Consider the following 24,147-nt stretch of genomic DNA (forward strand, 5'->3'; position numbering starts at 1 on the left):
CACAAGCTAATCACCTTCTAAGGCACTAGTTCTCAACCTTCCTCAGGCTGTGAACATCTGATGCACTTCCTCATGTTGTGGTGACCCTGCACATAAAATGATTTTCCTTGCTACTTTATAACTGTAATTTTGTGAGTGTTATGAATTATAATGTCAATATCTATGTTTTCAGAAGTTGATAGGTAACCTCTGTGAAAGACAGTCCTAGGATTCCCAATGAGTCACTACCCACCTGTTGAGAACCACTGTTTTCATGGGTATGTGAGAGTAAATTAGACTATGGAGACAAAAATCAGAAAGTGAGCTACTTGCATCAGAGAGACAAGAACACAAACAAATGAGAGAATAAATATCAGAGAATCATGCAGTAGCTAATGTCAACAGGAACGTACCCATCATACTTGTATGTCTTCAGTGGATTTATTTTAGGGGTCGAAATATTTTGCATTCATTCTTTCTGTGCACTCTGTGTGTGGCCTGCCCACAGACACCCAGGAGTGCTTTGGATCCCCTGGAAATGCAGTTTCAGATGGTTGTCAGCCAAGATGTGTGTGCTGTGAGTCAAACCCAGGGCCTCTGCCAGAGCAAAAAGTGGTATACACAGCTGAGTAATCTTTCCAGAACCCAGAATGAGTATGTTTGTTATGCACCTGATCATAAGCATAGGCCAAGATGTCATTAGTAGAAATAATGAGTCAGCCTCAGGGTGTTTGCTAAATTTTTGGACCCTAGGCCTCATCAGCCTGCCAGCCTTTGAAATACAGAGAAATATAGGCAGGAAGACCATGAATGGGAGGCTTGGCATGTTGGTGCACTCCTCTAATCCCTGCACTCATGATGCAGAGGCAAGCTGGTCTCTGTGAGTTCAAGGACACCCTGGTCTCAATGTATTTGGTGCATAGGGGAAGGCAAGAAACATGTGTGCCACAGCAGACCTGTGGAGGTCCAAGGATAATTTATAGGAGTCGGTTCTCTCCTCTCACCATTTCAGTCTCAGGGATCAAATTGGACTTGTCAGTCACGCTGGCAAATGCCTTTATCAGATTAACCCTCTCAGTGGCCCTCTGATGTATGCTTTCACTGAAAATATATTAGCATTAATATACACACACATACACACACACCTGGCCACATACCAAAAAAAGAAAACAAACAAACGAAAATGAAACCACACACAAACACTCCAGTGCCAGCAGATAACTCTGCTTGCAGGCATAATGACCTGGGATCCATCCTAGAAAACGTAATTACCAGCAAACAGCTTGACTACATCACACATGTTGAAGCAAAATCCAGGGAAAGATCATTCAAAATCATCCCCATTGTACTTCCACCAATGACACTCAGATCCACCTATCACAAGACAAAGATCAAGCAGTCTCAAGGAAACTGTTCAGAGTAAAACACTTTTCTCCTAGTCTGTTTTTAATCTTGGTATACATTGTTTAAAGGAACACAGCACAGCCTATTTTGTTTCAGAAGACGGCTTCATTTGAAAATCAAGCAAATAAAGGTTTGGGGGCCCACACACACTTCACATACACACCAAACAAAAGAATTAATTTCCTTAACCGAGAAAGTTCCTCTTCTACCTTTCCTTTGCAGAAGAGCAAGGATGAGATTGTCCCCGGAAGTGAGGTCTCCACTGTGAATACCATCCAATGTGAGATTGACCTGTCTTCCCTAGATGAGGTAATAACTGATAGCTGCAAAGAAAAGAAATATATTTACTGGTAATTCCCACTAATTTGACATGTAACATATTTGCTTGTGAGATGAACGATGTCTCTGTGTTCCTATGTCTGCAGTATTGCAAATAGTGTCAGAGAAGAGGAACCCAGCCTGGCCCATGCCTTCACCTCCTTCCTACCCTCCCTTCTGGGAACACACAAGCCAATCACCTTCTAAGGCACTAGTTCTCAACCTCCCTCAGGCTGTGACCATCTGATGCACTTCCTCATGTTGTGGTGATCCTCCTGCACAGAAAATTATTTTCCTTGCTACTTCATAACTATAATTTTCCTAGTGGTATGGATCATAATGTCAGTATGTATGTATTCAAAAGGTCTTCGGTGACATTTCTGAAGGAGAGTCCTGTGATTTCCAAATGGCTCACTACCCTCAGGTTTACAACCACTGTCTTAATGTGTATGTGATATTATATTAGGCCTTTATTGGCTTAGCCCTCTCACTTATACTTTGACTGAAAATATTTTTACATGAATACACACAAGAAAAAAAACTGCACACTCACTTCATCACCAGCTGCGTACTCCCCTTGCTAGCCTAATTACCTAGGTTCCAGCCCAGAATCCATAACTAACAGCAAGCATCTCACTTACACAATCCCAGCACACCTTTTTCCATATAGGAGGCTGAGAGTAGAACAGCTGTGAATCCTGTAAGCTAGCCAGAGTGGAAGACACAAATCAGCAGAAACAGTAAAAGACCCTGTCTCACCTAATAAAGGAGAGAACCCCTCCTGTAGGTTATACTTTGACTTTCACATATGTACACACACACATGCACACACACACACACACAAACACACACACAAACACACACACACACACACACTAGTATTGCACAAATAATGCATAGAACTGCATGCACACAAGCCTGCACACACTCCCAGTTTGTAAATAATTTTTAGAATCATGTGAAATTATCTACTCTGGTAAATAAATGGTCTATATACGTTCATTAATACTTCTGTTGTAAAACTAACAGTTCAGGAAAATATCTTTAGGGTCTTCTCACTCATTTTCAGTGTTTCTGTTTTTCTTGTGGCATGTGTCCTGGAAAACTATACTTATACCATGTGGCCTATGCATTCCCTTTTTATAATTGGCTTAAGCATACTTAGTTAATGAGGAAGAAGCAATGAGTGAAACATGGGACATATGAAAATGTGCTGGGGGGCTGGAGAGATGGCTCAGCGGTTAAGAGCACTGACTGCTCTTCCAGAGGACACGGGTTCAATTCCCAGCACCCACATGGCAGCTCACAACTGTCTGTAACTCCAAGATCTAAACCTTCACAGAGACATACATGCAGGCAAAAGCACCAATGCAAATAAAATAAAAATAAATAAATTATAAAAAAAAAGAAAAAAAAAAAGAAGATGTGCCTGAGTCTGACAAGTGTCACATGCTTTGATGGATCCAAGTTGTCATTCTCAATGAAACCACTGAACCAAAAATATTCACATGATTCATTTGAACAGTTTGGACATACATGTGAGATGTATACTCCCTCATCTTTTTTTCTTTGACCAATAATGCTTCTGAAGCTATTTTATTTAATCATCTCTGTGTTATGTTCATGATGCTGGGTAAGTTTTGGAATGTGTGAGATTTTCGTATAAGTAGCACATACCTCCTCAACCCTGATACCAAAAGGTAAAAGTAGACTGTTAAATTAGGCATGCCACTGAGATGTCATGAATGACAAAGACCTGGAGTCATTATTTGTTGTGGAACAAAAGTCAGTGAGGTTTTCCATCTGCTAAGCAGCATCAAATACATTTTCAAAACTCATACTTCCTAAATGTACCTGATTAAATCAACTGGTCTTCTTTGTATGCTATCTAAGCCAACATTATAGAATTGCTTCACCTGTTTTTGGCATAATCCACTGAGTAACACCCCTTCAGTGCCTCCAATGTATCCTTCAGGCTTTGTTCATGTCACTCATACTGTAATTAGATGATGGTTATATTACTTTCTATTGCCATGTCCAAGGCAACTCCTAGAAGGAAGGGTTTGTTTGGAGTGGGGCTTATGGTTCCAGTGGGATGCATACAGTTCCATCACCACCATAGTTCAGGCAGGCAGGCATGGTGCTGGAGCAGCAGCTGAGAGCTACACCTGACTCACACAAGAAGCAGAGAGCTCACTGGAAATAGCATAAGTCTTCTGAAACCTCAAGGTGAACCAATAATGACATAACTACACTGAAAATGCCACACCTCCTAATCCTCCCCCAGATAGTTCCACCACCTGGCGGCCAAGCATTCAAATATATGAGCCCATGGGGGCTGTTCTCATTCAAGCCTCCAGAGAGGTGCTGGGGCAGGCCATTATAGCTATCCTCCATGTATAACAATAGTCAGAGTTAAGGAGTAAGATTTTGGAAGGCATCTCCCAGAATCCTTACTTGCAGCTCCACAGCTCCCCTCTGCTGTGGGTAGTGACACATTTGGCTCATGCATTTCAAAATCACCCTCACTGTTCTGCTGTCCCAGGAACCTAATGGATAATTGTGAAAGGTCGTGGGGAAAGCATTAATGCAGTGCAGAAGAGAGAGGTTCCTTTTGTTCCCAAAGCTCCTCATTGTCACATCTTCTTAATCTGGCCAGAATGCAAAAATCCCAGTCATAAAGACAGGAAAGGACACATTTTGTCCTTTTCTTTTTACAACTTCCCATTATACAGAGAATGACAGTGTCAGGTAGTAAAGACAAGAAGGAAAGAAGGCATAAAGCTGAGCAGGTCCCTTTTAAGATTTCTCAAAACTCTGGGCCTTTTACTCAGAAAGGAAGCAGAGGTTTCTGAATATCAATGGCTGTTGTGATAAAATTAGACTAAGAAAAGAAACATTTGGGGGCTATAAATCAAGACCCTGACATTAACAGATAAGTCTTAAAATGAATAAAATCAGTGAAATTGTTAATGAAAACTAACATCTCAAATTTTCCTTAAAGGTTGAAAAGAAGGCAGAAATTTTACTTCCTATACCCTGTGATCCCCATATTACTGTTGTCCACCGTTGTGTCCATTTAACATCTACATGTGATGGAGATGGAGTTGACCCTGTTCATCACAAAATGATGCGCGTTCAGCCCAGGACACTGTTCTGGATCCCACAATTACTTTAGGTATTTGCACTGGGCATGCAAGGGGGAGACCATGCTCCTGGTCACCACACTAGTGACATGAGCCTGCTCCTGGTCACCACACTAGTGACACCATGGACCCTTTTCAAACACTGACCCAGTTCTTGAAGCTTGTCTTAGAGCAGAACACAAGTGTAGTAGATTCACTACTGATCAGGAATCTTCTCTTGTTCATGTCCCATGGGACACTCCAGAACCTACACAGGATAGCAACAAAATTTTTGATTCTGTAAATACAGCTGACCACACCAGCTATACAATGAACACCTCTATTAAATCTATTCCTCCTCTGGCAGAAGACATGCTGCTGTTCCTGATTATCATCAGTAATGTGGTTCCTGGCACTATTAGTATCAATTATGACAAGGATAAGACACCTAATCAATCGAGTATTCCACAGACGAAATCATTCAAGAGATCCCAGGAACCAAAACATTGGACAAGGTGAGACCACAGAAATGGTTTTGTTGTGCCCAGATCGTGACCCCCAGAGAGACCACCAAAGACGAGCATGCCGGAATGCAAAAGCAAGGTTTAATTCTGGATATCCAAAAGCAATACAAGCCTAGGCAGGGACTTCGTCCAATACATCCAACACAGTGGAGGCTGGAGGAAGCGCCCACCTATCTGCAAGCTCAGTTTTTAAAGGGAAAAATCACAAGGTTACATCGTTTAGGGATGCTAGTACGGGTACAATTCTGATTGGCTCGCTTCTAGGGGCTTCTAGAAATTACTTCTAAGGGAGTGGTTGCCCGCCACCATTTCTCATTGGCTGCCCTCAGGTGGAGGCATTTTTATGGTCAGTTACCCTGGAAACCAGGGAGAGGACATTCCATAGTCTGGCAGGCATTACCTCGTGACTATCTTGTGACTCTGCACTTTTACACTTCCTGGTTTCTGGAAACTGAACTGACTGGTTTCAGTAACTAATGGCCTATTCCCAAAAGGAAAAATCTTAGGCCTTAATTTTAGGGTGAAAGCATTTTGGTTTTATTTCTAAGATGGCTCATTTTGGTCTCACAGTTTAAAATAGATGAAGATTTTTGTACTAGAAATCTAATTCTTTTTGGCACTAGTATATATGACTAAAAAATTTCATGCTTTATATAGAACTTTTAGGCATTTTCTAGCACCAGAAAAGAATTGATTCATTTTTTTCCAGTAATGTTGAAAATATATCACATAAAAATAACAGTTTAGTCCAACAAAAGTGCCCAAGTAAAGCTGGTAGGTTCACAATTAATTCCTATTCTGGAATGAGGGAATTACTTTCACTCCTAATGTGAACCTTGTGTTTTCTGAATGGTTAAGCAGAGAAATATAACTGTTAAACATTAGTTTCTATTTTTCTGTATGCATACACTGTGACTTACGAGTATAGCATCTTCTTGGAAACAAACACTCCAGAAGAAGCAACGTCTGAAAACAGAACCAACAAAATGAGGCTCCACATTCTTACACCTTCTCAAACACAATGATACTAATGTCACTACATAAGATTCTACTGATGATGCCACTGCTACTGCTGATCCTGACGATGTCACCAGTGATGTTCTTGATGATGCAACTGATAGTCTCTTCTTTTCTTTTTAGTTGCTGCTGAAGCTGATTATTAATTCTCTGAAAGAAGAACACAACAAGTGACAATCTGTCAAGAAGAATTTATAAAAAGTAGACATTGTTAACTTAAATATTTTCTGAAAGAAGACACAGGATATATAGAATTCTGTATATGTATGAAATATTTTCCCATTAAAATGCATTATGCAAATATTTTAAGCTATTTCTTGGTATTGTACAAACTGATCACCTGACCGCTCAGTGATATGTTTAAGGGGAAGGATTTTTATTATAGATACTAGAGATAGAACAGATAGAGTCATCTGGAATGTCGAAAGCAGAAGGAGATGTTGGCTGAACATAGTCAGCCAACTGGACCTGGCTAATGATAGAAGCAGAAACAGTTCAGAGAGGCAGAGAGAGAGAAAGAGACAGAGGAGGAGACAGAGAGAGAGAAGGAGAGGAACATGAAGACAAGTACTTGTGACACTGGAGGAGCCTGGAGGCTACCATGTGCCTCATTATGGTAATACGCACCACAGGCAGCCATTTTCTCTACTGCCAGTCATAAGAGAAATGACACCTTTGGGTAGAGCTTCACAAGTTTTTGAGGAATGTTGACTTCTATCTACCTTCCAGAAATCCTCCTAAAGTCCAGTTGAGCCCATTTCCGGATATCTGGGCCTGCCCTTGGAGTTTTGGGAACTGGAGTTTTCTTTGGACGTAACAGGTTTCATTGAATTTTAGTGGATTTTCCAAGTCACAAATCAGCCTTGTTGAGATTTACATATTCAATCTGCTCAAACACAAGTAAAATCACCCCCAAAGTGCCATATTGTCCTTAACATCCATAGAGTTCAAGTGTGGTTGCTAATCTGCATTTCCTTTTCCTTTAGTTTGATGCTACAAGCTGCAAAAATATACAAAGTAGGATTTCAGCTGATGATGACAAAGGTAATACCTGGAAGAAGCCAAGGGCCTTACAGAGGTCAAGCTGAGGATCAATGAGCCATGCTAATATTTGGCTTTTGATTATCAGCCATTTCCTGTTATGAGTTTCTTGTGTGCTATCGTAGCTTTTCAATCATTTATTGGGCACCATTTCCCCTTTACTAAAGGAATATTTAGATAACCTCATGCACTGACAGCTATGCACAGCCAGAACCCCAGTTCAAGCCTCCCTGTAATTATCATCACTGGTAGCATCTGGCCAGGTCCATCCCCAGATGGAGGAAAGTACCTTATCAGAGATAACTCTGTACTCTCTAAGAACAGACTTAAGCATCCAGACTACCCATTTGAGAAGGCCTGGCGGATGTGCCAATTAAGCTTAACTTCCTCCTTTCCTAAATCTCACCTCTAATTCCACATCTCCCTTTAACTATCACCAGGGGAATCACAGGTTGCCTAGCAACCAAGCACACTTTTCCCCACCCTGCAGAAAAACGGCAGATAGCTTGGACAGATAGGAGCCACAGGAAAAAAGAAGACAGTTTTATTTTCTCCCATTGTCCTAGCAACTTATAGATTCTTAATATTTTCTACCAATCACATTTAAGATTATAGTTGAGCACATTAAATCCCTCTTCTTAGACGTTACCTAAATTTAGCCTTTAGTTAATTCATTTCCCCATTAGTCACTTTCCTTTTGGGTTGCAAATGATTATTAACAATTACTGCCCCTCTATGTGATTCTTATCACCCCTCCATTTGATCCTGGAAGCCTGGCTTTGCAGTGCCAAAAGATTACTGCTTGTAAGTGTATATATACTGGGACTCCCAGGGCACAGGAGGATGAAGGAGAAGATTTGGAAGAATAAATGACTGGACTAAGAACTCTGTTTGCTGAGATTCTATTTTCAAAAATAATCCTTGCCATTCATAGTTCTCTCTCCTGAGCCCCTGGGATATATAATATTAAGACTGATCCCTCTAATATTATACAATAAATTTTATGACACCCCATTCCCCAGCACACATTAACTGCACAAAATCCCTCACTGAGGGGTGGGGCTTATGAGTTTCTCACTGTGTATGAAGGTGTCCTGGACACCCTTTCACAGAAATCATCTACAATCTCTGCCTCCCTCTTCCAAAGTAGTTCCTGAGCCTTGGAGGGTGTGATTCAGACATCCTGTTGAGGTCTGAGCACTTCATAGTTATGCATTCTCTAAAGTTTGACCAGGTGTGAGTCTGTGCATTCACCACAGCCCACTACATAAATAAATGTCTCTGATGAGGGATGATAGTTGCCCTAATGGACAGGTACAAGCCTGAGTATTTAGAAGGCAGCTTGATGCCATGTCGTTTTAACAAACCAATAATAGAGAGCCTATTGTGTAGACTCAACACATCAGTCATTAACTCAGAGTCACAATACTGCATCAGGGCTGCATCAAGGAAAGAAATAAAAGCACTTCTACTTGGAGTCCTTCAACCAAGAGCGAGTTCAGGTTTGCATTTTCTACTTCATGCTCCCTGTCTTCCCCCATCTGTCTGGTGCATGATTCTGATAGATTTTCTTTGGGCCACCAACTCACAAAAAAAACAGCATGAAAACTTATTATTAATTATGAAATCTTGGCCTATAGCTTAATTTAACCTATTTCTATTCATCTATGTGTTGCCACATGACTCATGGCTTTTACCTCTCCTCCTGCATGTCTTGCTTTCTCTGAATCTGGCTAGTAACCCTGCCTTTCTTCTTCCCTGAATCTCTTGGTCCCTGCTCTACCTCCTCCCCAGCTATTAACTGTTTAGCTTTTTATTAAACCAATTACAGTGACACATCTTCACACAGGGTAAAGGAATATTCCACAACACAGCCTAGTATTGACTATGTTGTTGAATTATTAGTGGCCTGTGGGATGACTCATCCCTAAAAGGCTTGAGGGCTAGCCAGCCCAAACAAGTAAAAAAGATACTTTCTGAGAGACAGCCTGGGTCTGTCTAACAGCCTTAGCAACAGCAGCTGAGATATGATCTGGAGATGACCTGGACCAATGAGAGGCAGCCATGTCACACCACCAGATGCATATTCATCGGGCCTCCTCCCAGGGTGGGATGGAGGGTATATAAGGCTTGACTCTTCCTGAATAAACTGAGCTTGTTGTTTCAACGTTCTCCCAGAGTCTGTGTGGGTTTGACTCTGCGCCTACTTGCCCCTCTCCCCCAAAGGGAATAACAGCACAGGACCCTGCCACAGAGGCCATGTTTATGTAGCTCTATATTGAAAAGGAGCAAACTGAGCAAGGAAAAATACAAAATGTTTGAGTAGAAAAGGAGAACCAGGCAGAGTAAACAGATTAAATAAAAAACTGATGCTAAGTGGAATAAAGGGAGTGGTGATTTCAAAGTAAGACCTTACCTAGCTAAACTACAACTTATGAATAGGAATTAAAGAAAAGTGAAAAGGAATTAAAGAAAAACTTAGTGCCAAGTATGGCTATACATACCTTTAATCCCAGTACTCAGAAGGCAAAGACAGATGGATCTCTGAGTATGAAGCACCCTGGTCTATGGAGCAAGTTTCAAGACAGGCAAGCTTAGGCAATGAAGGAAACCATTGAAAAGAGAAAGCTGGTGACAATGTAATAGAACAAGGGGGCCATGATCCAGCAGTAGCAAGCAGCATAACTTGACAACTTGGACCACATGGTTCTGTCAAGGGTAGAAGGAAGGAGTTTGGAATTATTCACCATGGCCAAAGAAAGCCACTGGCATATATCTGGGGTGCTCCTGCATGGAGGCCCAGAGAGGCCATTGTGTAAAGCTGTGGAGGTGAAGCCTGGATTGCCTTGGAGAACCCAAAAAGTTAGAAATGGCAGAGTCATGAGATACCTGTGAAGTAAAGCTGCTAACAGGGAGTGGCAACAGCCCAAGAGAAACAAATGTGTTGCAGTCAGCAAAGCTTCAAGTAGTTGGTGATCTGAAAAGCATTTTGACATCAGACTTGGAGATACAGAGTTTGGAGTTGGCTAGCTGGTGTTTAGTATTGCTTTAGTACAGTATCTCCTCAGTATACTTTCTTTTACACTCTTTTGAAATGGTAAAATATATCCTGTGCTTTTGTATGTTCGAAGTATGTGATCTGCTTTTTCATTTTGATTTTATAGGTGGTTACAGTTAAGAGATTGACATGTGTCTCAGAACAGACTTTGAACTTTGAACTTTTACACAGATTTGAGATTGTGACAGACTATGGATGGGGACTTTTGAAGCTGGACTAAATGCAGTTTTGTGTTCTGATATGGCTACAAGTCTATGGGGCCAGAGAGTGGAATGAGGTGGTTTGAATAAAAATGGCCCCCATAAGGTCATAGGGTGTGGCTCTATTAGGATGTGTGGTCTTGTTGGAGGAAGTATGTCACTGGGATTTGAGATTTCCAATGCTCAAGCCAGACCCAGTATCTCTCTCTTCCTGCTTCCTGCCTATCTAAATGTAGAACTCTCAGCTCTTTCTCCAGCACTATGTCTACTTGAATGCTGCCATGCTTCCTGCCAAGTCAATTCTAGCTTTGATTCCTGATGTTTCTGTGACGACCTTTGCTGTGGATATCGCTCTGTATAAATAAAACACTGATGGGCCAGTAGCCAGACAAGAAGTATATGTGGGACTAACAGAGAGGAGAATTGAGGGAACAGGAAGACAGAGAGAGAGACCTGCGAGCCGCCACCAGGACAAGGAAGATGTAAGGTACCAGTAAGCCACGAGCCACGTGGCAAAGTATAGATTAATAGAAATGGACTAAATATAAGAGTAAGAGCTAGACAATGATAGGCCTGAGCTAATGGCCAAGCAGTTTAAATAATATAAGTGTCTGTATGTTTATTTTATAAGTGGGCTAAGGGACTGCCGGGACTTGGCGGGGCCCAAAGGGAAAACTCCAACTACATACCTTGTTAGTGTTGGCCTTACAGACATGTCCTTCTACTGCTAAGCCTATACACTGTGTGTACATTAGTAACAAGCAAGATAAGGGTTTTGATTAATTTTAATTTATAAAGAATTTTTAAAATTTATTAATTTTTTCATTGAATGTATTTTGTTCATAGTCTTTCACCTCCCCAAATTCCTCCCAGATACTTCTATCCATTCAACTTCATGTTCTTTGTCTTAAGTAATCAAAAGGTGAAAAAAGAAAAGAAAGAAAGAAACACACCAAACCAAAACAAAAAAAGCACACAAAAGCATGGCGACCACTGAGCATGAGGTCTGCCTGGAGAATGTTTGCTATGTACAATGTCACGCCCTTAGAGAAAACAGAATTTTTCTCTCTCAGCAGATATCAACCACAAATACCATCTGCATTACAGATAGGATTGTTGAGTCTACTTCCCCTTCTCTCAGGTGAAATTTTGTGTGCTTTGAAGTTGTGCACTTCTTGTACCTGCTTTCGCTGTTATTATGGCTTTATATCTGCATCAGCCTCGTGGCTGGAAAACACCTTTTGCTTGGAGTCATCCACCACTTTTGGCTCTTATGCTCTTCCCATATCCACTTTATCATACATCCCTGAGCCTCAATGTGAGATGCTTGGTACCATGAATAGTAGTCAGTAGGGGTGAAGCTTCTTGTTGGGCACCAGCTAGATTTCTCCATGCCCAAGGCTATTAAGTACCCATTTTCTTTACCAATAGGATCTTATTATCAGGTTGTGGAGAATAACCAATAGGATTGGAAATAGCTCGTAATATTTGAGGGCGTCTTGGTAAACCCTTTGCTGCAGCCATCGGAGCCCCAGGAATGGGGCAGCTGCCTGTTTTCTCACTCCCTTGCCAAGCCACTATCTCCTGTGGCACCAGTGACCACTGGAGACATACACCCACACTGCACCGATTGGGAACAGGTAAGCCTCCATCTCCAGACCAGGGAGACCAGTTCTATAGCCCCTAGGCCCTGGGGGCACATTCCGTGGCCCTCCCTACCCTCCAGCCCCCAGCCAGTGTAGCCCCAGAGACTGTGTAGCAGATTCTTCCCCGACCGACCCCTGCTGCCAAACCAACCAACCTCTGTGACACCACTAACCACTGGAGCCACAAACCTACCCTGCACCAATTGGGATCAGGCAAGTCCCTATCTCTGGACTAGTCAGACCAGTTCTCTAGACCCTAGGCCCTGAAGGCACATTCTGTGCCCCTCCCCCTAGGCATTGGAGCACCAGCGACTGGGCAGCTGCCTTCCCCCCCCCACCCCCCGCCAAGCCAACCATCCCCTGCCACACCAATGACCACCAAAGGTATATGCTTACCCTGAACCAATTGGGAACAGTGACCACCTAAGCCACAAGCCCAACCTGCACTAATTGGGAACAGTGACCACCAGAGCTACAAGCCCCCTCCTGGACCACTTGGGAAGAAGAACAACCACAGGAGCCAGAGGCCCACCTGGACCAATTGGAAGAAGAGTGACCTGGAGCCCCACCTGTTCTTATTAAAGGAAGAAATGGGTAGAAGGCAGTGCAAGAACACATTAAACAACATAAAGACAACACAGTACCACCAGAACCTAGTGATGCTATGACAACAAGATCTGAACATGCCAAAGCAGATGACCCAGAAGAAAACAACCTTAAAAACAACTTTATAAAGATGATAGAAGACTTAAAAAGGAAATGAAAAATTCACTTAAAGAAATGGAGGAAAAGACACAAAAAAATTGAAGGAAATCAAGGAATCCCTTAAAGAAGGTCAAGAAACTCAAGAAAAAACAATCAAATAGGTGAAGGAAAAAGTTCAAGACATAAAAATTGAAATAGAAGCAATAAAGAAAGCACAAACTAAGAGAATTCAGGGAAAGGAAAATATGAGTAAATGAACAGAAACTACAGTGACAAGTATAACCAACAGAATACAAGAAATAGAAAAGAGAATCTCAGGTATTGAGGATACAATAGACAAGATAGATTCATTGGTCAAAGAAAATGTTAAATACAGCAAAATTTTAACACAAAACATGCAGGAAATCTGGGAAACCACAAAAAGACCAAAGCTAAGAATAATAGGGCTAGATTCAGAGAAGAATTCCAGTTCAAAGGTACAGAAAATATATTCAACAAAATTATAGAGGAAAACTTTCCCAACCTAAAGAAAGACATACCTATGAAGGTACAAGAAGCATACGAAACATCAAATAGACTGGACCACACACACAAAAAAATCCTCTCATCACATAATAGTCAAAACACTAAACATACAGAATAAAGAAAGAATATTAAGAGCAGTAAAGGAAAAGGGTCAAGTAACATATAAAGGCAGACCCATCAGAATATCATCTGATTTCTCAATGGAAACTATGAATGCCAGAAGGTCCTGGACAGACGTTCTGCAGACACTAAGAAACCATGGATGCCAGCCCAGACTACTATATGCAGCAAAGCTTTCAATCATTTTAGATGGAGAAAACAAGATATTTCATGACAAAACCAGATTTAAACATTACATATCCACAAATCCAGCCCTACAGAAAGTACTAGAAGGAAAACTCCAACCCAAGGAAGCTAGCTGCAACCACCAAAACACAGGCAACAGATAACCTCACATCAACAAATGCCAAAGAAGGGAAATACACACACACACACACACACACACACACACACACACACACACTACCACCAAAAATAACACAATTAACAAACACTAGTCACTAATATCCATTAATATCAATGGACTCAATTCGCCTATAAAAAGACACAGGCTCACAGAATGGATACAAAAACAGGATCCATCCTTCTGCTGCATGCAAGGAACATACCTCAACCTCAAAGACAGACATTACCTCATAGTAAAAGGTTGGGAAAAAACTTTCCAATCAAATGGACCTAAGAAACAAGCTTGTGTAGCTATCCTAATATCTAACAAAATAGACTTCAAACTAAAATCAATCAAAAGAGATGAAGAAGGGCATTTCATATTTATAACAGGAAAAATCCATCAAGAGGAAGTCTTAGAAAGGGAAGATCAACATGGTAAAAATGACAATTTTATCAAAAGCAATCTACAGATTCAATGCAATTCCCATCAAAATCATAACACAATTCTTCACTTGTGTTAGAAAGAACAATACTCAACTTCACATGGAAAAACAAAAAAATCCAGGATAGCTAAAAGAATCCTGTATAATACACCAACCTCTGGAGGCATCACGATTCCTGACTTCAAGCTCTACTATAGAGCTACAGTAATAAAAATAGCTTGGTACTGGCAAAAAAAAAAAAAAACCCTGACATGTGGACCAATGGTATCAAATTGAAGACCTTGACATTAATCCGCACACGTATGAACACCTGAGTTTTGACAAAGAAGCCAAAACTGTACAATGAAAAAAAAAAGCATCTTCAACAAATAGTTCTGGCATAACCGGATGTCAACATGTAGAATATTATAAATAGATCCATATCTGTCACCATGCACAAAATTCAAGTCCAAGTAGATCAAAGACCTCAACATAAATCCATTTACTCTGAACCTGATAGAAGAGAAAGTGGGAAGTAACCTTGAATGCATTGGCACTGGAGACAACTGTGGTATTGTGTTCCCCAAAATATTGTGCATGCTAATAAATTTATCTGGGGTCAGAGAACAGGACAGGCACAATATTAAACATAGAGGATAGGCAGTGGTAGCACATGCCTTTAATCCTAACATTCCAGAGGCAGAAATCTGTAGTTAGAGTTTTCCTGCTTTGCCCACAGTCAGGACAAATCTTTGTCACCCACCAGTTCCACAGCCGTCAGACCCAACCAAGTAAACACAGAGACTTAGATTGCTTACAAACTGTATGGCCATGGCAGGCTTCTTGCTAACTGTTCTTATAGCTTAAATTAATCCATTTCCATAAATCTATACCTTGCCACGTGGCTCGTGGCTTACCGGCATCTTCACATGCTGTTTCTCATCGTGGCAGCTGGCAGTGTCTCTTTCTGCCTTCCTGTTCTTTCTTTTCTCCTCTCTGTTAGTCCTGCCTATACTTCCTGCCTAGCCACTGGCCAATCAGTGTTTTATTTTAATTGACCAATCAGAGCAACACATTTGCCATACAGAACATCCCAGAGCAGAAATCCCTCTGGATTTCTGTGAGTTCAAGGCCACATTGGAAACAGCCAGGCATGGTGATACACACCTTCAATCCTAGGGAGTGATGGCAGAAAACAGAAAGATATATAAGGTGTGAGGACCAGAAACTAGAAGCATTTGGCTGGTTAAGCTTTTAGGCTTCTAGCAGCAGTTCAGCTGAGATTCATTCGCGATGAGGACTGAGAGACTTCCAGTCTGAGGAAACAGGATCAGCTGAGAAACTGGCGAGGTGAGGTAGCTGTGGTTTATTCTGCTGCAGGTGAGGTAGCTGTGGTTTATTCTGCTTCTCTGGTCTTCCAGCATTCATCCCAATAAGTGGCCTCAGGTTTGTTTTTTATTAATAAGACCCTTTAAGATTCTGCTACAGACAACTTCCTAAATACAAAACCAGTAGCACAGACACTGAGAGCAACAATTAATAAATGGGACTTCCTGAAACTGAGAAGCTTCTGTAAGACAAAGGACATAGACAATAAGACAAAGGGCAGCCTACAGGATGGGAAAAGATCTTTACCAACCCCACATCTGACAGAGGGCTGATCTCCAAAATATATAAAGAACTCAAGAAACTAGACAGCAAAATATCAAATGATCTAATTTAAAAATGGGCTACAGAGTTAAACAGAGATTCTCAATAGAAGTATCTCAAATGGCTGAAAGACATTGTGGTTGCTTGCACAATACCTGTACAACATCAATCCAGTCAAAATTCCAGGATATATGGAAGACAGCCTCGTGGCCTCATCCCTAGCTGAAAAGCCTAGCATCTGAAGGCTGCTGACATGGGGAGTTGACGTTTTTCAGGAAATTGGCACCTGGTAGGTTGCCTATGATCCAGTCGAACGTCCTAAATTAATGCATCCAAGGATAGCATTGATTGGACAGAGTGGGCTATGAAAAGAGGACATGAAGTTTTGTAGGGGTAGTTCTGGGAAGGATTGGAAGGGGAGTAGAGAGTGGTTATGTTCAAATATATTGAGTAAATATACAAAATTCTTGAAGAATAAACTGTTTATAAACCTTTAAAAAAATAGTAGCTGGAGAGATGGCTCAAAAGCTCAGAGCACTGTCTGCTCTTCCAGAGGACTCAGGTTCACATTCTGGTACCCACATGGCAGCTCAAAACCATCTGTAACTCTAGGCCCAGAGTACCTGGTACCCTTCTGGCTTCCACAGGCACTGCACACGTATGGTGCACAGGGAAAACACTCTCACACTTAAAATAAAAATAAATCTTTTTTTACAAATTAAACTTAGAAATATAAAGCATTGAAAACAATACCTGTACTTGGATTTCTTTCCCCTATTGGGAAAAAAAAATGTTCAAGTTAGGTTTCATCTAACTTAGAAAAAAAAGTCAATTTTGTCTTTCTTGGACAAAGAAGACACAGACTTTAACCGAAATCATGTTTTTCTGTGAGTGACTTGATAATGTCTCCCAAAATGTTCTTGTTGGAACCCTGACTTCTCGGTGAAGCTGTACTGGGGAATGGAGCCTGGTGAAAGCTGTTTCAGCGATGAAGGTAGAAAGTCACAAATAGAATCATGCCTTCCTTGTGGGCTGGTTTTCACGTTTGAGGCCCTTGTGCGTGCACTCTCCCCCCTCCTGGCTTCTATCATGTTATGAACCAGCACAAAACTCTCATCTAATTAGATGGAACTGCCTGGCGTGAGACTCCCACTTCCAGAACCAGTAGTTTATACAAACTCGCTTACTTTATATATTATCTAGTCCTAATTATTGTCATAGCAATAGGAAAAAAGCTATTTCACTGTTTGTTTGTGTTTTCGCAAAGCCTTTGAGGTTCACCTAGGTGCAGGAAAGTAATTCTTAATTCAATGTCCATCTTTGATTTGTAAAGAAATACAGAATCCACTGAGGGAGCATGGAGTTATAAATGCGGTCTTAGGAATCAATGGTTGGTGATCCTATGATCCAGAAACCGATCCTGTGGGAAACTGCTTCATTGCCAACCTCGCTGTGCAGTAAAGAGGTTAATTCCAGTGACAAAGAGTGTTCAAAGCCTGTAAACCCCAAATAAAGGACACACACACACACACACACACACACACACACACACACACACACTGAAAATAATAATAATGATGATAATAATAAAAAAGAAATTAGTAACTGACATTTGCCTAATATAAACAAGTCCTGGGTTTCATCCTCTTCACCAAGGAAAAGAAATGAGTAACCAAATAGTGAGGGTGTTAAAAACCAAGCACAGAAAAATGGATAGATAGTCTGCATCTTTATGTCTGGCCTTCAATAAAGGGGTTGCTATACGCCCCCTGCTGGCCAAATCCAGTCCACTACTTGCTTCTGTAAATAAAGTTTTAGAGGAAAGTGTAAGTCCTCTTCACATGTTGCCTGTGGCTGCTCGTCTACTATCAGCCCCAAGCTGATGCTCAGACAGATTTTAGCACATCTGTGATCAGAAGTCTCAGAACCCCGACCCCAGCGTCCCAGCCTCCATGAGTTCCATAACCTGGCAACCCTTTGCCTCACCATCATAGCCATGGGCAGCACACACATTCTCCCAGAATCCTCCCCAAGGTCCCCCCACTCAGGCCCTTCTTCCCACCCTTCTCCTTGGGAAGCAAGCTCCCCCCATCCTCCATCCCTCCTTGATTAAACCATGTGCTTCTCCAAACCTGTTTGAAGCAGGCCTCCACAAGGTTAGGTGGAAACATATTTCTTCACAAAAACATCAGAGAAGGGAAAGTGGTTAGAGTCTGGGAGTGAGCCAAAGGTCATTACTGCACTGATAGCCATGACAACAGCAGCAGCAGGCAATATAGAAATGCATGGTGTGGGCCGAGTGTAGAGTAAAGTACCTACCCTACATCATCTGACATAAACCCTGCAATGACCCTAGAAGTAAACACTGTAAATATCTCTAGTTTCCACACGAGGTAACCAGAGGCCAGAGGAGATCATGCAGACCCATAGAGCTGCTCAGAGGTGCAGATATAACTTACCATGGATTGACTATAGTTAGGCCCCTCCCAAAATCATAGAATCTGATTGCCATAAAGGTGATGGTGGAGCCTTGGACTAAAGAAGTTCACAGAGTAATAGGAAGTGGCCTTGATCTTGATATGCTTGCTCTGGATAACCATCATGTGCTCTCTGCCGTGTTAGGATGCAGCTAGAAGGTCCTCACTAGATGCTGGTGCCAAGTTGTTGGACAGCCTAGATCCCTGAACATGAGCTAAATAAACCTTTGTCTTTTGGTTCTTTGGTTTTGATTTCATTTTACAACTAACTCAGTTTCAAGTATACTTTTTATTTAATTTTTAATACATTTATTGGGAGGCACAGTGCCACGGTGTACAGGTAAAAGGTAGACAACTTGTAGGAGTTGGTTCTCTCATTCCACCACGTGGATCCCGTCAGGTTGTCAGGCCTGGTGACAAGTGCCTTTACCCACTAAATCATTTCACTGGCCCTAAATTTTATTACATTTATTTAGGGGTGTGTGTGTGTGTGTGTGTGTGTGTGTGTGTGTGTGTACACATGACACAGCATGTATATGGAGTTGGGAGGACAACTTGCAGGACTCTGTTCTCTCCTTCCACCAGGTGGGTCCAGAGGATCGAACTCAGGTGGTCAGGCTTGGCAGCAAATACCTTTACCCACTAAGCCATCTCATTGGACCTCAGCTAGTGTATAATAGCAGCAGAAAACACCATAAGAGTTCCTAAACTCTTCCGGTGCCAAGTCAGTACCATGGGAACAGTATGGTTGGCTTTGACATTACTTCTGACAGGCAAAGTCTCATTGGACTAAGAATCATTTGCTCACCAAAGAGGTTATGAACACCTACTGAACAGCAGCAGCTCCTCTTCCTCGGTCCTGGGATACTACAACACTGTCCTCTCCAGCCTCAGAGCTCAAAGATCAGACCTAGACTTAGCTTTCTTAAGGATATGCAAGGATCCAGGGCAGAAATGGCAACCAATAGTTGCTTCCTTTTCCAAACTAGATCCACCTTTCTCTGTAGCAGAAAGAATTGTTGCATGCATATCCGGAAGTCCCAACAAAATGAGAATGTCACCTGACCAGGTCCATGAAAGCATCAGCTGTTGGTACAGTCTTAATTCAGCCCTCACGGTGCAGCCCCTCCTTGGAGCCTTTCCCAGGATGGATGATGGTGACCATTAGGATCCCAATGAAAACCGCAATGACTGTGGTCACCATGTAGTACACAGCTGCCCGCATTCCCATCCGCCCTGTTGCCTTGTTGTCCAGGGATGCCATACCTAGAAGAGAGATAATGCAATCCCTGCAACAGCACCCACTCCTTTTTCCCTCCTTCTGTTCCACCCATTCCATACCATCAGCTCAAAATCATTGCACATCCGTTAACTGAAGATGTCCACAAAAAACGTGGTTCACCTTCTAATGCTGAGAGTTATCACAACCACTTTTATGCTATCAGGAATAAATATATTATCAGGCAAAATATAATTTGATTATAGTTTTTAAAGTGAATAAAGGGAGCTGGTAAGATTACTCAGTGTTAAGAACACATACTGCTCATACTGGGAACTCAAATTCCAGTAGCAACACAAATATTCTGTGGCTCACAACCACTTGTAACTCCAGCTCCAGGGTATCTGATGCCCCCTTCTGGCCTCCATGGGCACACGCATTCATGTGTACAGACCCACATAGACACATGATTAAATAATAATAACAAAATAAGTATATAAAAGTAAATAAAAGTTTTGTTTCACTTTGAAATAAAGTTGTATAGTGTACAGAGTATACCCTCACCACCTAGAGATGATCTGAAGTACAAGAGAGGAGAGGCATAGGTCATCTGCAAACACTACATCATTTTACAGAAAGGGCTTCAGCATCCTCAGGTTTTGGTGTCTGTAGGGATCTTGAAACCAATCCCCTGGTGGTTCAACCCAGGGATGATTCAGTTTTTGATTCTCAAGCTAAAAACAAATTTTTAAATGAAAATATTGCTCAAGAAATGAGTAACTGGGCCAGCACCCTGGACCTGACTCAAAACCAGTTCGCTCACTACCATAGATATGTTGTGGGGAAGCACATACACACATGATCACATACCACTCAATTTTATTACTCCAAATAACCCCACCAATCACAGTACCTCCGCTTTACTCCAAGTCAACCTTTCAACTTCCACCCAACCCTCCCCCTATGCACCATAAATATCACAGTCATTGAAGTCTTCATCCCAGGGTCCACCACAACTGTCACCTCCCTCAAACCCACCCTTTCTACATTTTGCCTGGATACTGTTCATGCTGTACCTATATGTCCCCTACCAGGCCAATGCAACCGTCCAGCTGCTATGAGTTTGAGATAGGCCTCCTCCAGAAAGTCCCCAGAGTCCAGCAGCAGTCAATGATTGGCTGGTGCAGGGATTCAGATGAAGACAGAGGTGGTGGTCAGGGACACCTCCATGATGTTGCTCACACTTCAGAGCCCCTGCCCTGTGGGAGCACACTGAGACACCAGCCTTCTTCTGAACACATGCCTTTGCTTAGCTTCCTTCCCCATCCTGTCCTTCTTCCCTCACTTCCTCGTGGGTTTCTCCGTCAGTGAGTCTCTTGTGACCAGATCTACATGTCAGGCTTGGCTTCTAAGAAGCCTAACCTAAGAAACCAGCCTTGATCATTATTTCGTCCCTAAACCCAAGGGTTGCTAAACATCACCTATGGCCTAAATCTGGTGCACTATTTGCTTTTGTAAAGTTTTATTGAAACACAACTCTGATGAGTAGTTTCAATTGTTAACTCAACACGATGTAGTACCACTAGGAAGGGAGACTCAATGGGGAATTTTATAGATCAGGTGGACCTGTGGCATGACTAGGGGGTGAGGTCCAGATTACACTGATTGAAGGAGGAAGGCCAATCATTGTGTGTTGCACCATTCCCTAGGCAAGGGATTCTGGACTGTATACGTGTAGAGTTGGAACTATACAAACAAGCATGTGTCCATTTATTTTCTCTCTGCTCTTGGTTGTGGGTGGGTTATGATGAACTGCTTCAAGTTTCTATGTTGACTTCCCTGACTGGTGGACTCTAACCTGGAACTGTGAGCTAAAATAAACCCTTTCTCCCCTAAGTTGCTTTTTGTCAAGTATTTATTGTAACAACATAAATGAAACCAGGGCATCAGCCATGCCCACTTGCTGACATATTGCCTATAGACGCTCTTCTACTCCAGCATCAGAACTGAACCATAAAACGAAGATCCGATGGCCCTGAAGTGAAAACAACTACTATCTAGAAGAAAAGGTGCTACATAACCCATCATAGCTCCTTCCCTTCCTCCACCTTCCATCCTGGCACCTCCATCCCACTCACCTCCTACATGTTCACCCACATTCCATCTATCATCTACCCCATATCCCAGCTGCCTCCCCTGACCCTCCACAGCCTTTCTTTCCCCTCTGGATACCCCAGAGCTCTGTCAGGATGGGATTTTACCTTCAAGAACAAGTACAAGGAAGTTATTGGGCCGCATGGATCCTGTGACAACAAGACAGAAACAAGACCTGGGCACAGCTTGAGTTGATGTGTTGGGAAAGGGCCCCCATGGGTGGGGAAGCCGTGGCTCTTTTCTCAAATGTGGGCTCAGAAGGGGTCCTGGAGATGCACAATGGCTTGGGGTCTCACCTGTGACAAGGCTGGAGACGATGAGGAGGAGCACCAGCATCTGCAGCATCCTCATGAGCAGCTCACCAGGAAAAGAGAAGTACTTGATCTGGCGGTAGGAGAGCTGGTATTGGCGCAAGGCGAATGCCAGGCTGAGCCCTAGAGCCAGAAAGGAAGGGTTCATGGAATGAACTATGAATCTCAGCCCCAAGCACTGTCCATCCATCTCTGAAAGAGTATAGTAGGGTGAGGTGCGTTCGTGTACATGGGTATTACGTGGATTTGTGTGTGCATGGGTACATTTGTGCATGGGTATGTGTGTGTGTGCTTGTGTATATACAGATGTGGGTATTTGTGAATGAATGGGCATGTGTAAAAAGATGTATACATGGATATGTATGTGCATGTGTGTGTAAGTATGTGTACATTTGTGTGAGCGTGGGTATATATGTGTGTGTGCATGGTGAGCATTTGTGTGAATGACTGTGTTCATGTAATTGTGTGCACACGGATATATATGTACATTGTATGCATTTGTGTGTGGATAGGTGTGTGTGTACATTCATATGCACATAGGCTCATATACAAAGATATGTACATGCATTTCTTGGGTGTGTCTATAAGTGTGACTCTTGTGCCTGTGTTACCACTGTTTTTTTTTTTTTTAAGATTATGCACACAGTGTTCTCCTGTGGGCCAGAAGAAGGTACCAGACCTCATTACAGATGGTTGTGAGCCATTATGTGGGAATTGAACTCAGGACCTCTGGAAGAACAGCCAGTGCTTTTAACCACTGAGTCATCTCTCCAGTTCTATGTTATCACTTTCAAATATGGAAGTGCATATGCAATTGGGCTTCTAAGCATGTAGATGTAAATGCATAGATGAGTGTGTGAAAGTATTCACAAAGTCTAACACAGCTGGCCGTGGTATCCTTGGAATCCACACTGTCTAATTAATCAAGCATACACAGAAATTTTTAGGGGAAAAATTTATCTGATAAAAGCTATTTGGGGAGAGGAAAGGTACCAGCAGAGGGTGACTAGGTAAGAGGGGGTGACGGAAAAAGAATATGATCAAAACATATTGTATATAGATATGAAGATGTCATGAGGACCCATTATTTTATACAACCTACACATAATTATTTAAGTTGTGTCTGTTGAACATGTAGAGATTTTTTTTCTCTTATCAATATTCCCTAGACAATACAGTATAACAACTATTTACCTAGCAGTTACATTGCTTTGGGTGTTACAGGTAACCTAGAGAGCAAGATAGCCACAGATCCTATACACACAATACCCCAATTTATTTAAGGGACTTGAGCATCCACAGATAACAAATGCTTGTGGTTAATCAAATTCCCAGATACCCAAATCAATAGACAATCAAGTTTTTTAAATAAAATGGGGCAGTGTTTGCCAGAACCAATCTCCCAAGGGTATGATGGATAACTGCATATTTTTATAAACGTTAGCACAGTTTATTTGACTGCACCTCTAAATTAAGATATGTAAGATATATTTATCCTTCTCTGTGTGTAGTCATAAAGTGTATGTCTGTTCAGTGTACTTGTGTATGCCCATACCCAGACATGTGACATCACATCATGTTCATACAGCTGTGTTTGCATATGTATGTGCCCTCTCTACCTGCGTCCTCTGATGGGCTAGGGGACTTGTGAGATGAGTGCACCAGAGTTGGGGGGAGGGGTTAGTTAATAGAAGTCCCGCCTCCCAGAAGCAGAGCTCACCAATGATCACAGCGCTGACTGTGAGCAAGATGAAGGCATATCTGCACAGAAAGCGCCACACGTGCTCTCGGGTCATGGTCTGCAGACGCAGGCGCGTGCGCAGTGCTCTCTGCTGCAGACTGTCCTGCAGGCCCTGCAGACAGCCCAGGCCACCCAGGCGCTGGCCGCTCTCCCTCAGGAACAGACTGTTGCCTTGGCTGCTCAT

General features: G+C 42.2%; 1 protein-coding gene across 1 annotated transcript; it reads right to left on the reverse strand.

Annotated features, from left to right (window-relative positions):
* Nucleotides 1-5,883: 5,883 nt before the first annotated feature.
* On the reverse strand, nt 5,884-24,147 carry LOC131900666 (excitatory amino acid transporter 4-like). Its single transcript, XM_059251978.1, has 4 exons — nt 23,943-24,147; nt 22,208-22,345; nt 18,194-18,236; nt 5,884-6,517 (listed from the first exon to the last, which is right to left on the reverse strand). Exons 1-4 carry the CDS (start codon nt 24,145-24,147, stop codon nt 6,487-6,489), a joined length of 417 nt encoding a protein of 138 aa, XP_059107961.1. The 3' UTR covers nt 5,884-6,486.

This window comes from Peromyscus eremicus, unplaced genomic scaffold, assembly GCF_949786415.1.
Source record: "Peromyscus eremicus unplaced genomic scaffold, PerEre_H2_v1 PerEre#2#chr22_unloc_1, whole genome shotgun sequence".
NCBI lineage: Eukaryota > Metazoa > Chordata > Mammalia > Rodentia > Cricetidae > Peromyscus > Peromyscus eremicus.